This window comes from Xyrauchen texanus, chromosome 6 (genome assembly GCF_025860055.1).
Source record: "Xyrauchen texanus isolate HMW12.3.18 chromosome 6, RBS_HiC_50CHRs, whole genome shotgun sequence".
In the NCBI taxonomy this organism is placed as follows: domain Eukaryota; kingdom Metazoa; phylum Chordata; class Actinopteri; order Cypriniformes; family Catostomidae; genus Xyrauchen; species Xyrauchen texanus.
This window is the reverse complement of record NC_068281.1, coordinates 45,524,876-45,541,742: the sequence shown is the minus strand read 5'-3', so window position 1 is coordinate 45,541,742 and position 16,867 is coordinate 45,524,876. Positions and strand designations below refer to the sequence as shown.

General features: G+C 38.8%; 2 protein-coding genes across 2 annotated transcripts in view; one reads left to right on the top strand and one right to left on the bottom strand.

Moving 5' to 3' along the window:
• Positions 1 to 16,867, top strand: part of LOC127644886 (zinc finger protein OZF-like) — a 385,071-nt gene that overhangs the window by 277,158 nt on the left and 91,046 nt on the right. The window lies entirely within an intron of this gene.
• Positions 2,492 to 16,266, bottom strand: LOC127644908 (gastrula zinc finger protein XlCGF8.2DB-like). The gene is made up of 2 exons (XM_052128355.1): positions 15,867 to 16,266; positions 2,492 to 4,709 (listed from the first exon to the last, which is right to left on the bottom strand). Exons 1-2 carry the CDS (start codon positions 15,958 to 15,960, stop codon positions 3,697 to 3,699), a joined length of 1,107 nt encoding a protein of 368 aa, XP_051984315.1. The 5' UTR covers positions 15,961 to 16,266; the 3' UTR covers positions 2,492 to 3,696.

Here is a 16,867-nt window from a genome sequence, read left to right as displayed (position 1 = left end):
CATGCACGAAGAATTACCTTCCTATCTGTCAGCCAAAAAGCACTCCCCCATGTGTGAGCCCTTGACTATCACCTTAGCAGTTTCCCTTCTCAGCAATATGTATTTGTATAATTTTAATCTAGTGATTACATATAAGACAAATACTCTTACTGTGTATTGTAAAGAAAAGCAGCTCCCCCACAGACAAGCCCTTTTATTATTACCATAGCTGTTTCCCTTCATGGCAAATAAGTTATTGTATTAATTTATCTAGTAATTAATAACTAGATTCCACACAATAATTTTTCTCTTCCCGTCACTCATATGTAAAAGCTCTCCGCCGTGGGCAAGCCTTTTCCTATCACCTCACTTGGTTCCCAATATTGGTAAAACAGGTAATTAATCTAGTGATTTACATGTAGATTAGATTCCATGTAATCTCAAATTAGATTAAAATCTTCCTCCGGTCAGTTTATGGTGCCCCTGCTGGCAGCCCCTTTAATAACCACAATCAAAGGACTGCAAATTCAGTCCTCCATCCGAACAGTTCATCACCTCACCTGACATGAGTTCTGTGGAGAATTGAGCACCTTTGGGACTATTTTTTTAAAGAAAAATATCAGCACAAGCCTTTAAGGCAAGATATATTTATTTAGTGTCATTGATGCATCACTCGCTGTCCAGTTCTCTTCCCCACTTAGGTGTGGAAGGCTTTCCACAAAAGTTGTTTCTACATGTTAGGTAACAAACGCAGCTAAAACAGTATTGAGGCATTGTTGTCAGCTCATGTAATGCTTAGTGACTGACTTGAAAGGGAATGTCTAGGATACTATGGTAAACCTGGTTCCCTGAATGGAGGGAACAAGACATTGTAGCCCTATTCCTATAACCAGAACAAGATCAACAGCACCACAGACACTCAAAGCTTGCTTAGGACATTCAACACACTTCTCTGCCCTCCCCCTCCACCGTCTGTCACATCACTGACAGCAGATGTCTTTGCCACATTTTTTACTAATAAGGTTACAACCATCAGCAATACATTCTCAGCACCACACCGTCAATCACCTGTCCCATGTATGTAACTATTCTGTCTCAATGTACTCTTCTCTGACTGACACTGAGGTCTCTAAACTCTTCCTCTCCAACCACCCCACCACCTGTTACCTTGACCCCATTCCTTCTCACCTTCTCCAGGTCATCTCTCCGTCCATGCTACCTGCACTCACACGCATAATTAACACATCTCTACTTACAGGCACTTTTCTCACTACATTTAAGCAGGCTCGAGTAACCCCGCTGCTGAAGAAACCCGCACTTAACCCCACACAAGTAGAGCACTACAGACCAGTCTCTCTCATCCCATTCATTGCAAAAACAATTGAAACCTTTTTTCAATTTCAATTAAATCTCTCAGAACAAGCTGCTAGATGACAATCACCCTCTCTTAGGAACTCTTGACAATCATAGGAACTGTGCTTGACTGGTTTAACTCCTATCTCTCAGGTAGGTCCTTCAAGGTAACCTGGAGAGGTGAGGTGTCCAAGGCACATTAGCTACTTACTGGGGTACCTCTGGGTTCAGTGCTTGGACCACTTCTCTTCTCTATATACACAAAATCACTGGGTTCCCTCATTCAGGCACATGGTTTATCTTACCACTGCTACACTGATGCCATGCAGACATCACGTCCTGGATGAAGGAACATCACCAGCAACTTAACCCAGCCAAGACCAAACTCCTTGTCTTTCCACCCAACCCTGCTGTTGAACACAACATCACCATGCAGATGGGTGCAACTACAGTAACACCTTCCAAAACAGTCAGAACTTTAGGGGTAACTATCCATAAATACTAAACTTCACAGACACATCTCAAAGACCACATGATCATGTAGATTTACATTCAGGAAGACAGAAGACCCTTCCTCTCTGAACATGCCACACAACTTCTTGTTCGGTCACTTGTAATAACTAGACTGGACTACTGTAATACTCTCATTGTAGGCCTCCCTGCATGCACAATTATGCCCCTGCAAATAATCCCGAATGCAGCAGCACGTCTGGTCTTTAATGAACCAAAAAGAGTATCTTCATGTCATCTCAGACTAACTCAGTGTTCACTGAGGGGCCCTGTGGGTGCCATGACATATGTTGCAGGGCTCCCTGTTCTTCTATTCTTTTAGCAAAAGGAATGTTTGGAAATCTACCGTTTATATTTCCTATTGACACAATAAAGCTAAATATATAAATAACCATCTTAAGACAAATGTTTTTGTAAAACATTTTATGTGCCTAAAACTTTTGCACCATTCTGTATTTTGTCATACTTTTGTCACACATTCAAAATCCTGAAACTTTGTTTATTTCCAGGTTAAATTTAGATTTTGAATCAGACTTTTGAACCCAACAATGTGTGTTTGCTCTTTTCTTTTTATAATGTGGTTTTGAGAGTTATTGTTATACCCTGATAGCACACATACATCACACAGACATCTATTTGTTATGTGTTTACATCTGGAAAACATATTTATTAGACAGAAGAAAACAATTTTACAACAGTTTTCTAAACTAATGCTTTGACTTCCTTTTAATTTGATGAAAAAGTACAAATGTACATCTACCCCTTACATACAGTAACAGCTCATTCAGGTAATTCAGCTATTACAGGTAATTCATCAAATCACCCACTTAATTAGGTGCTAAGCACCGAAGGTGCAGAGCCCCTTTTGTATCTGTTAGTTTTATTCTTCTTATTATTATTTTCGCTCTTGGAAGTGTATGGCAGCCCATAGAAGCCCTTTAAACCCCACTTTTGCATATAGAAACAAAACTTTGTATATGTCATAGCCATCATAACTTGTGGGTGTCTAAACAGTTTTGCACAGCTACTCCTACTGGTCAGCAGAAAAGAAAAACAGCTATTTTGCTAATTACGTCTGAATACTTTGGCCTAAAATCATAAGGTCTCTTTAGATTCAATGGGGGAATAGTCAAATGATGCCAAAGTTTGAAATGTCACATAGTGGGCGTCAGCCATTTTAAATTTTGTTGCAAAATGTTTGATTTTACAAATGTATTGCTGTTTTATTACAAAATTTGGTAAGCATTATCAGCACAAAGCCCTGAAGATACCTACTAAGTTTAAGGCCAGTGCCGCTTTGTGGTCAAAAGATATAATGAAATGTTAAGAAATGCTTCCTTGGGTCAGGTAGAGTATGATGATACCCAGTTTGCCACAGTCAGAAAAAATTTCCTATTCGCCATTTTGAATGTAATTGAGAACCTCCTCTTAGGCCAGCCATCTGATTTGCACAAAATTTGGGGTATATCATCTAGGGACACTCACAGCAAAAAGTTTGACAGACAAAACGGTTCCTGAAAAGCATACCAATAAAGTAGATGGCAAGATGCCAAAAACGATCCAAGACTGTATCTCGGCAATGCTTTGGAAAATCGTTGTCACCACAATCTGACTGCACCATATAAATTTGGTGACAGCACCACCTATTGGTTAGGCCTATAATTAATCTTATAATATAAATTACGATATACATTTTTTTTTTGAAAAGAGCAATTCATTACATGCCGTCAGAGCGCTTGTCCCTGTAATTTCTGATTGTAGCATTAATTATAATTGTTCTTTTGAGAGAAATTAAAAATGTTTTTTTCTACAAGATTTCAAACCATTAGCAAGTCAAATAAAGAGTAACTTTGCTCATTGTGGTAACCCTGAACAATGATTTTTTCTATGAGTATGTAGAGAGCCTGATTGGGTGAAACTCTTCCCACATGATTTGCAGTGGTACGGCTTCTCTCCAGTATGCACTATCTCATGTTTTTTCAGATTTCCTGAAGAGGTGAAACTCTTTTCACATTGTGAACACTTGTAAGGTTTTTCTCTACTATGGATTCTTTTGTGAATTTCCAATTCACAAGCTCTGTAAAAGGCTTTCCCACACTCAGAGCACACATGATCTCTCACACCGGTGTGTTTTTTCTGGTGGACTTTAAAACTCTGCACAAATGAAAACCTTTTTCCACAAAGTGAACACAAGTAAGGCTTCCCATTTGGATGAATTTTCCAGTGTGTCCTTAAGACTGATGCTGAAGAAAATGTTTTGCCGCACTGATCACAGCTATATGACTTTACTTCAGAGTGCACAGGCAGATGTTTCTTGAGATTGCATGCCTGTATGAAACACTTCCCACACTGATAGCATTTGAAAGGCTTCTCTCCAGTGTGAATTCTCAAGTGATTAGTGAGATTTTCTTTACATGTGAAACTCTTCCCACACTGATGGCATTTGAAACGCTTCTCTCCAGTGTGAATTCTCATGTGCCTATTAAGATTTTTTTTACATTTGAAACAATTTCCACACTGATGGCATTTGAAGGGCTTCTCTCCTGTGTGAATTCTCATGTGATCAATAAGGACGTTTTTACGTTTAAAACTCTTCATACACTGATGGCATGTGAAAGGCTTCTCACCAGTGTGATTTCTCATGTGACGCTTAAGATCTGCTTTATGTGCATAAATCTTCCCGCACTGGCAGCACATAAAAGAATGTTTTACTCTTGTTCTTATAGTTCTCTTTTGTGATAAAGTTTCAGTGTGTGAGCCACTAAAAGAGTTTTGTTCAGTTTTGAAACTATGAAGTGTCTGATCCGGATGGTGTTTCTCCTCCTTCACTTCATTCAGTTCTTGATTTTCCTCTTTTACAATCAGATCTGAAATGAAAACACAAAAGGACAAATATTAAAATTAAGAAAATAAACACTCCAAATTCTTAAGAAAGTATCAAGTATCTACTTTAATGTGATTTTTTAAAAAAAAGAAGCGAACTGCTGCAAGGTTTAAGGAATTCAATGTTATGTGCATTGTTTTATTTTACTTGTTGTTTTTCTGATTTGTTACATTATTATTTTTACAGCTCCTATGAGCTGTTGCTTCGAGGGCCACACTCTAAGTTTTTTAAATATTAAAATGTTAATATTTATATTAGTGCTGTCAGATGATTCAAATATTAAATCACGATTAATCACATGATTTTTCATATATAATCATGATTAATTGCACATTTCTAAAGTTTAAATTTGACCATATATAGTATAAAATGTATTATACAATATACAATTATATAGGCAGAAATGCACTAAAATACAATCAATTCAAGTAACATTAAATGTTTCCCAAGTCTAAGAGGTAGGATGACAAAAAATATTTATTGCAATGGGCATCAAATCTTCATCCTCCACAATATTAATCACAACTATCCACTTTGATTTGCACCGTTTTGAACTCCACATGAAAAGCGCTTGAAGAGAATGTGTTGTTTTGCTTTTTTACGCTGGCACAGCACAAGTAAATGTTCAGAACTCACACGGGGCTGAATAAAATGTCAAATCGGTTGATGCTGTAATAAGAAAAATTAATGCGTAAATTTCAATATATTAAAGATGCAACAATACTACTCTGTACTATTCATATCGTGCCGATACAGGGGGGGCAAATGCTCCAACTTGGTATTGCTGTCATCATTTCATATTTAGAGTATGAGTACATTAATATTGGTTGCTTCAAGGACCAGTTTGAAAACATGAGAAACAATTTGGTTTTAACCATTTAAATAATACAAAATTATATCACTTTTGATTTTATCCATATTTACCTGAAATATGTGGTTTCTACGCTTGAAAATGTGATGGCGAGGGCCGGTCCTAGCATTTTGAAGGCCCTATAGGGTTTTTCAAAATGGGCCTCTCTAACTACTGGTACATCTAACAAAGCACACCCAACATCAATAAATTAAACTGTGCAACAACAATAAAAGTCAATTTATTCAAAATCTTTAACAAATGCAAGTTTATTAGCACAGGTATAACTGCTTCAGAAGTCCAAAAATGAAAGAACATAATTTTTTTTAACTAACCAAACACACCAATTATATGCACAAATTAATACATTCCAAGACAGTGCAAACTAATAAATACTTAAATCACCAAATAAAACAAGGTAGATGATATTTGTCTACTGGTCGGGTGCTAAAACAGCATGGATGTGTAAGCGGTGAGCTCCCTTAAATTTTGTATAATACACCCCGCTAAACTAGAGACAAATCAAAAGAAAAGTCATAAAACGTTTAATGATGAGCAGGGCAAACAAGGCAAAGACTAAAAGAAACCCTGAAAAACAAGGTATAGAGACAAATCAAACAGAACAAGACAACATGCAGGAAACAGTAGAAGATAGCAACCGGACCATTGACTCGCTTCGCACATGTTTGGATGGTATAAGTATGCAGATTCAAGATTTTCAAAAATAACTCAAAATCCAAATGAAAGGTGAGTTTGCAGAATTCAAGAAAGAATCAAATTCGCAAGAACAAAAGAGATACAGGAGCAGAACACCAAAATTGAGGGAATTTGGACACAAATTGAAGAGGTGGAATGTTGGAGTTCAGAGGCAAACAAGATACCCAGGACACAATCCATTTACAGAAAATTATGGCAGATAAACTAGAAGGCGAATTCTAGAAGGCATTACCTACGTATATATGGCATAGCAAGGATACAGAGTATGAGTCAACCACACAGTTTGTTGAAGAAATTCTCTGTAATGAACCCACGATAGACACAGACCTCCAAATCCAACAAGCTCACAGAGCCCTGATGCCAAAGCCTAGGCCAAATGTACCTCAGAGGTCAATCGTCATCAATTTTCTTTCAGACTCCTTTTACAAAGATGCGCATCAACTGGGACAGTGGAGTAAAAATGTACAACACTCCAAAAATGTACAACACTCCAAGAGAAGCTGTGAGTGAACTGCGCAAAAGAGGCTACGAGATGGACGAGTCAGCTAGTGATTATACTGGAGGCTTGGTGCTTCTTGAATGGCTTCAAGCATCAAAGATCGTATTGTGGCAACGTACTGTAAATGGTGAAAATGGTGAAAAAGGTGACTGCAAGAATTTCAGCATAGGAGCTCAGCAAGGTTGTCTTAAACAGGAATATTTCCAATCACTCAAAAAACTGTGTAGGGCTGATAATTGGTCATGGAAAGAGTTATTATTTTTATTTTACCAACTGAAAAGGGTTAAAGACTTTGATGAACAAGACAAGTTTAGTGTAAGCAGGATGAACTGTCATGGGTTACTCCTCACAACTAGCAGGGGGCCCTTTCTAAAGGTAAACCCCCAACAAGAGACTGGGACTCTACATCAAAGGTGGAGAGGTTATGTACATAGATAATAAAATAAATTTGTGCTTTTTTAGCCAGTGTTTACGGTTTATAAAGGTTTTAATGTTAGCCTTTGCAACCGAGGCTAACATTAAACATTAAATATTATTTATATATCGGTCAAGTGGTCGACCGATATATAAATCAGCCGATATTCAGATTTTTTTTCATTGTTGGCATCGGCCGATAAATGTTCCTTTTTGGCCGATTTGTTTCTTGAGGATGGCAAAATCACCTGCTTGCATGTGAAGTGGCTGGGACATGTAAACATCCAGTCACGGTGTGTTTTATTGTTACGTGCCATGGTGTTACTACAAAAATAGACTGGTGTGCAACACAGTTTAATTTATACGGACTGGATATCAGAGCCGCGGCAGACATGTTTGAGCTCATAATGGTTTTGTTAGGATTTTATTAAAGTAAATGACAAAAAAAATATATATATATATATATTATTGTATGATATTAAATGGTCTGCAGTTATATAGCGCCTTTTTAACCTTAGCGGTAATCAAAGCGATTTACACTGCATCTCATTCACCCATTCACACACCAATGACAGCAGATCTGTCATGCAAGGATCTAGCCGGCCATTCAGAGCAACTTGGGGTTCAGTGTCTTGCCCAAGGACAATTCGGCATGTGGAGTCATGTGGGCCAGGAATTGAACCACCAACCCTGCGATTAGTGAACAACCCACTCTACCACCTGAGCCACAGCCGCCCTATTAACAGTGCATTATATAAAGAGCAGAAAAAAATATCTAGATAAACATGTGTTTATAGACGAATATAAACTTAGCAAAAAAAGAAACTTCCCTTTTTCAGGACACTGTATTTTAAAGATAATTTCATAAAAATCCAAATAACTTTACAGATCTTTATTGTAAAGGGGTTAAACAATATTTTCCATGCTTGTTCAATGAACCGTAAACAATTAATGAACATACACCTGTGGAACAGTCGTTAAGACACTAACAGCTTATAGATGGTAAGCAATTAAGTTCACAGTTATAAAAACTTAAGACACTAAAGAGACCTTTCTACTGACTCTGAAAAACACCAAAAGAAAGATGCCCAGGGTCCTTGCTCATCTGCGTGAACGTGCCATAGGCATGCTGCATGGAGGCATGAGGACTGCATATGTGGCCAGGGCAATACATTGCAATGTCCGTACTGTGAGACTCCTAAGAAGGCACTACAGGGAGACAGGAAGGACATCTGATCATCCTTGCAGTGGCAGAACACGTGTACCAACACCTGCACAGGATCGGTACATCCGAATATCACCTTCGTATCGTAGAAGGAATGAGCGTTACACCAAGACCTTTACTCTGGAGCGGGATCGATTTGAGGTGCAGGGTCCGCCATGGTCTGGGGCGGTGTGTCACAGCATCATCGGACTGAGCTTGTTGTCTCTGCAGGCAATCTCAACGCTGTGCATTACAGGGAAGACATCTTCCTCCCTCATATGGTACCCTTCCTGCAGGCTCATCCTGACATGACCCTCCAGCATGACAATGCCAACAGCCATAAAGCTAGTTCTAAGGAATGTCAGTGTTCATTGAGCTCATCTGGGACCTGTTGGATCGGAGGGTGAGGGCTAGGGCTATTCCCCCCAGAAATGTCTGGGAACTTGCAAGTGACTTGGTGGAAGAGTGGGATAACGTCTCACAGCAAGAACTGGCAAATCTGCTGCAGTCCATGAAGAGGAGCTGCACTGCAGTACTTAATGCAGCTGGTGGTCACACCAAATACTGATTGTTACTTTTTATTTTCCCCCCTTTGTTCAGGGACACATTATTCAATTTCTGTTAATCACATGTCTGTGAAACTTGTTCAGTTTATGTATTTGTTGTTGAATCTTTTTATGTTCATACAAATATTAACACATGTTAAGTTTGCTGAAAATAAAAGCTTTTTATAGAGGACTTTTCTTTTTTTGCTGAGTTTTTTTAGACATGAATGCATCTAATCCAATAATCCAGTACATTGGGGATTTCCCAGTTTGAGCTGCGGGAGTTGAACGTGCAGAAACCTGACTGCCTGCCAGATTCTGACTCCCTTATCCCTAAAAGCCCAACCCTACATCCACCCATAACCCTTAACTAATTGGTTCCTACCCCTAAAGCCCATACCTACACCTACTCTTAAACATAAGGGGGCCTGAGTAGCTCAGTGAGTAAAGACGCTGACTACCACCCCTGAAGTTTGCAAGTTCGAATCCCAGGGTGTGCCGAGTGACTCCAACCAGTTCTCCAAAGCAACCAAATTGGCATGGTTGCTAGGCAGGGTAGAATCCCATGGGGTAACCTCCTCGGGGTCGCTATATGTGGTTTGCTCTTGGTGGGGCCTCCTCGTGGTTGCTATAATGTGGTTGACTCTCAGTGGGGTGAGATGCGCATGGTTGCTGCAGTGGATGGTGTGAAGCCTCCACAAATGCTATGTCTCCACGGTAACTAGCTCAACAAGCCATGTGATAAGATACGCAGGTTGACTGTCTCAGACCTGGAGGCAACTGAGATTTGTCCTCTGCCCGGAGAGTCACTACGCCACCACAAGGACTTAGAGTGCAATGGGCATTCCAAATTGGGAAGAAAAAAAAACAAACAAAAACAAAACATAAGGATACTAGTGGGAGTCAGAATTCAGCACTATATGTGCAAAATAAATGGGAGCTTTAAAATGGGATTAATTACCTCACTCAAACACATCCTATTTATACATGAAGTGAATCACTATATCCACAAAATGTATGTAACATTTGTGATTCAAATTATTTATTGATTCATACAGCAAATAAAGAAAAGAACACTACAGAGAATCAACATTTAACCCCCACTTTTACCCCTCCCAATCCCACCCTGACCCTCAACCAACATTCCTGTGGTCACACATGAGTATGTACACCAAAAAAAAAAAAAAACAAGCAAAAAAATAAAAACAATAATAATTTAAAAAACACTTATATACATTATAAATATATAAAGCCTTTTTATTAAAGGGTCAAAATTAACTCTAACAAAACCTTATTGTATTATACTCAAATACTTATTGCCCTGTTTGGGCCACTGGAAGGTGCCTGGCTGAAAAGCCATTACCAGGCAGTACACTGTTAGAGACAAAGCTTCGGATTTAGACCAATTAACTCAGAAAAGGAATTAATAATTCTGTGGAGGCAAGGCATAGAGTTAGTAGGGTCAGAGACAAATCATAAAATATAAAATGTGTAAAGCAAAACCTTATGTCCTGAAAAATCATCCTCCTGCTGCCAATTGTTCCAGGGCAAGACAAAACAATAATGGGGAAAGAGGGCAACCCTGCCGGGGTTGAGTAAAATCATTTGAAATGAATACATTCATTTGTACTGCCACTACCGGGTACATGTATAGTAACTTATACAAACAATAAAAGTATTCCCCGTGCATTTCCAAAATCTAAAAATATAATCCCACTGGGCCCGGGTAGCTCAGCAAGAATTGACGCTGACTACCACCCCTGGAGTCTCAAGTTCAAATCCAGTGTGTGCTGAGTGACTCCAGCCAGGTCTCCTAAGCCAGGAGTTTTCAAACTGGGGACCCCAGGCGGGGCACAAGAGGGAGCTAGGGGGTCCACGAAAAACTTATAACCAAATCTACATACAGTTTTGTGATGTTTAAGATTGGTTCCTTGTAACATGTTAATCCCAAAATACTTTGCTGCTATTTACGTTTTGCAGTTATAGTAAGGTGAATGGAGCAATTAGCAGCCAAGTACATGCTCTACAAATGATGGAAAGATTTTTCAATAATCGTGCCCCTGCAAGCAATTCGTGTCAATCTGACTTGGTCGAACGCTAAACAAAAAACTAGAAAATATGACAAATCTTACATTACGTTTGGTTTTACCTGTATGTTAAAGCAGGGAGTCAAGAGACCCCAATGTGTTCTCTGTCAAGAGATTCTCTCCAATGAGTGCACAAATGCCATCTACGTCAGAAACATTCCAATGAGGCAGGAAAGTCCACTGACTATTTCAAACATCAGTAGTTGTGTTTGGCCAGGCAGACTAGTACTTTTCGGCAGCAAGCATCGGTCCCTGAGAGGAGTTTAGCGGCATCGTATTTGGCATCACTCCACATCGCGCGTGCTAAAAAGACACACACCATTGGCGAAGCATTATTATTACCAGCTACTAAAGACATTGTCAGGGAGTTATTTGGAAAGGAAGCGGAACGAAAAGTAGACTGTGTGCCTTTGTCGGACAATACAGTGAGCAGACGCATAAGTGACATGTCAAATGAAAGTGCAAGCCAGTGAATATTTTGCACTGCAGTTGGATGAAAGCACTGATGTTGCTAATCAAGCACAGCTTATTGGTTTCCTCAGGCAGGACAAATTTATAAAGGAACTTCTTTATTGTAGACCCCTTGAAGGCAGAACCACAGGGCAGGACATATTTAATATGATGGATCAGTTCATGATGGTCAATTCAATAGACTGTTCTCGGTGTGTTGGTGTGTGCACTGATGGTGCTACCACTATGACCGGTAAGTGCAGTGGTGTGGTGACCCTGATCAAAGAGAAAGTCCTCAACGCTGTTGCCACACACTGTATGCTTCACCGTGAGGCTCTTGTGGCCAAACGCATTGATGATGATTTGCATCACATGCTGAGGGATGTAGTTAAAACTGTGAACTATATAAAATCACACCCCTTGAAACACAGTCTATTCAGTTTACTCTGCAAAGAAATGGGTGCTGATTACGAGAGCTTGCTGCTCCACTCAGAGATTCAATGGCTTTCCCGTGGTGCTGTTTTAAATCGCTTGTATGCACTGCGCAAAGAGCTGAGAGAGTTTCTCTCTGGTGAAAAGTCAGAGCTTGCCAGCTGTTTTGAAGATGGCTCATGGATACTGAAGTTGTCATACATGGCAGATTTTTTCCAGCATCTCAGTGTCCTCAATCAGAGCATGCAAGGGCACAAGATAAGGTGCGTGCGTTCACACTGTGGGAAAGCAAACTGAAAGAGGGAGTTACAGAAATGTTTCCTCTCTATAACAAGGAGTGCATCTCCTCTCCTGCTGACAACATCACGCCCATAATCCAGTCTCACCTGTCACATCTTCAGGGCTATTTTAAATAATATTTCCCTGATTTGAACAACACCCACCCAGACTTTGTTAGAAACCCATTTGCACCAGGGGTTGGCACTCATCTGGATCTAGTAGCCCAAGAGCAACAGATTGATTTGACAAATGAGGGAGAGATAAAAACAAAGTTACCCTGCCTTCCTCTGTCAGAGTTTTGGATGTCTGTGAGAAAGGACTACCCCGTTTTGTCTGAGAAGGCAATAAAGTGTCTTTTACCATTTGCCACAACTTACTTGTGTGAAGCTGGATTTTCAGCACTGAAAGTACTTCAGTCCAAGCACCGGGCCCATCTTGGAGTCGAAAGTGACATGCACCTGGCTCTCACTAAAATTAAACCATGCATTGACAAACTGTGTAGAAGCCACCAGGCTCATCCATCCCATTAGGACATCTTGAATCAGTGAATGTGGTATTGTTTAGTTTGATTCACATGTTTGTAATGCAATTGCTGCCCTTCAAGTTTAACTTTTCATCTACCAGTGCATTAATACTGTGAAAAAAATTACCCTGTTCAGTTAATGTATATATTTTTAATTGTTCAGAAATACCAAAAACTACAAAAGCTACATAAAATTGTGAAAATTATTTTTGGCTATAGTGAGTTGCCAAATAATAAAAGAAAACTGTTTTTGAAACAGCATTTCAGATTTATGTTTATTTTAATCTGAATTGCAATATGTCTTTACATTATAGAAAATTATTTACTAAAAAATACATAGTTACCTTTATATTTTAGGTAAGGGGGTCCCCTGCATGGAATCATCATATTTGGGGGTCCTTGGGATTAAAAAGATTGAAAATCCCTGTCCTAAGCAACCAAATTGGCCCGGTTTCTAGGGAGGGTATAGTCACATGGGGTAACCTCCTCGTGGTCGCGATTAGTGGCTTTCGCTCTCAATGGGGCGCATGGTAAATTGTGTGGATCGCAGAGAGTAGCATGAGCCTCCATGTGCAGAGTCTCTGCGGTGTCATTCACAAAGAGCCACTTGATAAGATGCGTGGATTGACGATCTCAGAAGCAACTGAGACTTGTCCTCCACCACCCATATTGAGGTAATCACGCTACCACGAGGACCTACTAAATAGTGGGAATTGGACATTCCAAATTGGGAGCAAAGGGGACAAAAAAAAGGTAATCCCATTCTACAATATAAAAGCCTTTTCGGCATCAAATGAGATGGCAGCGACCAGAGTCTGATCATTCGCCACTGACCACATGATACTGATGAAATGCCTAATGTGATCAGAAGAGCTATGACCCCAAATAAACCCCACCTGATTTATATATATAAATAACATTTTGCAAAAGGTATACATTAAAGCACAAACTATATAATTTTCTCCATATGTGGCAGCACCTCTAAACTCACCAGGGGTGTAATCTGAGATTAAAATGTTTCCAATTGAGCAATCAACAACAGATGAAATGAGGGACTTCCATATAAAAAAAAAATAGATTCTAGAATAAATCTTATGGACTGATGAAAAAAATGTATAGTCCCTACCAGATGGGTTCAATAGTCTCCAAATATCTGTAAGACCAACATTTTTACACATCATGTGAAGCGTCAATGTTGCTCTAGGGGGCTTGCAAATGTTTGCCTCACTATGATCAAGGACTGAGTCCATCAAAAGATTAAAGTCTCCCAATATTACATCATGAGGGTTGACAGCGGCCTGTTTTTTTATCACGATAAATATTCATATAGTTTTATTGCCCAGCCCTTCCTGATCATAAACCTTAGGTGTAAATATAGCCATAAGTTTCAGTTTCAAGTTTCATTTGTCACATACATAACCATACACAGTACGACATGTAGTGAAATCCTTGATATGACTTTTCTCCCCACAGTTTACGATAAAGATTATATCTTTATGCTTAAGAAGAGAAATAATCTTTCTTCTTTTTATGGGATCCCCCAACCCATTCATATTCCACGTGGAGAGAGAGACAATCCGTTCAAATTAACATTCAACATTTTGACATGAGAAACAATAGATAGTGTGTCAAAATCAAAATTATAAAGACCACATTCCAGCATTAGTGCAACAATCAAACCCTGAACCAAAAAACTGAAAAAAGATAAACGTGTGCATTAACCCTGAGCCGGAACCCTGTGAGCTCTCGCAATTTCCAGCATATGGCCTGTTATATCAAGCATATTTGGAAAAGGCCTGTCAAGGAATTTCACCATATCCTGACCCTCTTCAGCTTCAGGAATACAGACGATTCAGACATTATTCCTCCGGCTGCGGTTCTCCAAGTCCTCCAATTTCTCCCCGACGCACTCTAAATCCACCTTAGTCTAGCGGATTAGCAGCTGGATAAAACTGAATGATATCAACATTGAACATTATTATATATATTTTTTATTAATTAGAAGATGAATTCCATGTTGGGACTACTGCATGTATCCCTACAAGCATTTTCTTTTTTTAAATGAAACTATGTTTTTTTTTAGTTGGTAGATCTTATTGAGTTGGTCACTTAAAAGTAGATCATCACACAAAAAAGTGTGGGCACCCCTGCTCTAAAGCATGTATTCTATCAGCCTCTCCTCAGCAGTTCCATGTCAATTTTAACTTTCTTTTCTGATGACAAAATGCAAATATCAATAAAACTTCTATTATATACAGTTTACCAAATATGCCGATATCTTAAAACAGATGCCATTCATAAACCTCATGAAATCCCAGCATTTGTTTTACCGTTGTGCACACATCTACACGCAGTGGTTCTCAACATTTTGAACTCCATGTTCCCCCCAATATCCAAGACAATATTTGAAGGCCCCTTGCCCGAAACTAGACGTGTCTGATTAAAAAAAATTATCATGGTTAATTTTTTATTCTAGAAGTTTCAGAAAGAGTATTATAATTTGTAGGCATAGATCTCAAAGTATTTTTTAGGATTTTGAGAAACTGCTATCTACCATTTAAAATACATTATTTTTTTAAATAATTTTTTACAAAGTTAGAGTTTAGTGTAAAATTGTGAAAATATAGAGCGAAATAAGAGTTAATCAAGTTTTTATTAAGCAATTTTGTTTGCATTTTCCATATTAAATTGTGTGATTTATCAGCATTGTATCGTCCACCTGCTATCTGAATATCGGCATCGCCCATAATTTGTTTTTTTTAAAAACATATCATCGACCACTACCAAACATAATAAATAAAAAACACTTAAACTGCGCATCCCTCCGCACAAAAAATATTAATTAATTCCAGCCACTTGTCCTGCGCGACACAAACACAAATTCTCTGATATCCTTCCTTCTTCGAAGTGTAAAAATGTAAGCCAGCGGGCAACCAGGGTTGTCTGGCTCAACAATAGGAAATAATTCATTTTAATAAGACAGTTTTACTTTGTAATCTAAATGTTATAAATATATATGGTTTAATATTTATTATGAGATGTGCTGAACTGCAGCAACAAAATGTATTGAACTGCTTGAAGTTTTGTTTCTTTAATCTTTATGAACAGACAATAATAAATAATAAAGTATGGACACAAACCTCTTTGTTCTTCAATATCTTCATTTTTCATGACATTTGAACTGCATGATTCTGGATAACTCATGTCCTCATTCTCTTCTTTAATAAACATCATTTTACAATGTTTTATCCCGCAGATCTCAGTTGAAACACCTGGAGTTATTCCTGTTCCTGTTGAAACAAGTCTTCGTTTAGGATGATGAGAATATTGGCGACATTTATAAACATGAATCCGATGCTCGAATAATGTAGAAACAAAAATGCCAGAAGTTTCTGCAGGTTTATGAATATCAATAGAGAAGATCGGTTACAGTTTTGTAAGTCTCTTCAAACGTGTGCTAAACATAATGAAATATAGAAACTTTGGTGCATTTATTTGTTCAAAAGTGAATGTTTATCACAACTCTGTAAATCTCTCAGAGCGCCACCATGTTTGTGTGACGTCATACAACAGCGTCTCGGAGGGGACATTCTGAACCGCTTGTTGTGGAAAACGCTTAACGTATGTACAACAACACGGGTTCTCAGACTTAAATCATACCCCCAGACAGTCTGAATTATTCCTATTAACCTATTAAAGAATCCCCTGCAGAAAAAAATAGTATTGTGCAGAAAATAATAATATAAATGTAATATAATATATAGCAGGGCTGCCAACGTTTGAGTTCAGCTTGGAGTGACAGTTTGTCCTCTGCACTAGTCTAGATTAGTAACTTACCTAAAAAAATTTTTTTTAATTTAGAATCGCGAGAAAGTTTCAGAGGTACAGAGACGTAACCATGGTAACTCACAGATCCGCCTGCGTGCGCACGGTGCGAGAGGAGAGGGAGAGACGCTGAATACGATTACTCAGTATGCATTGGAATAAATTACAATATAATAGATTTGTGTGTATTTCTCGCTTTCCCCCTGATAGGTCTGAATAACTGCTGCATGGTGCTGCCTCCTCTGTCATGTCTGTCCGTGCGCTGTCAGTGTCCAAATTTGCTCTGCAACGTTAAGAGTGAGAAAATGGACATATG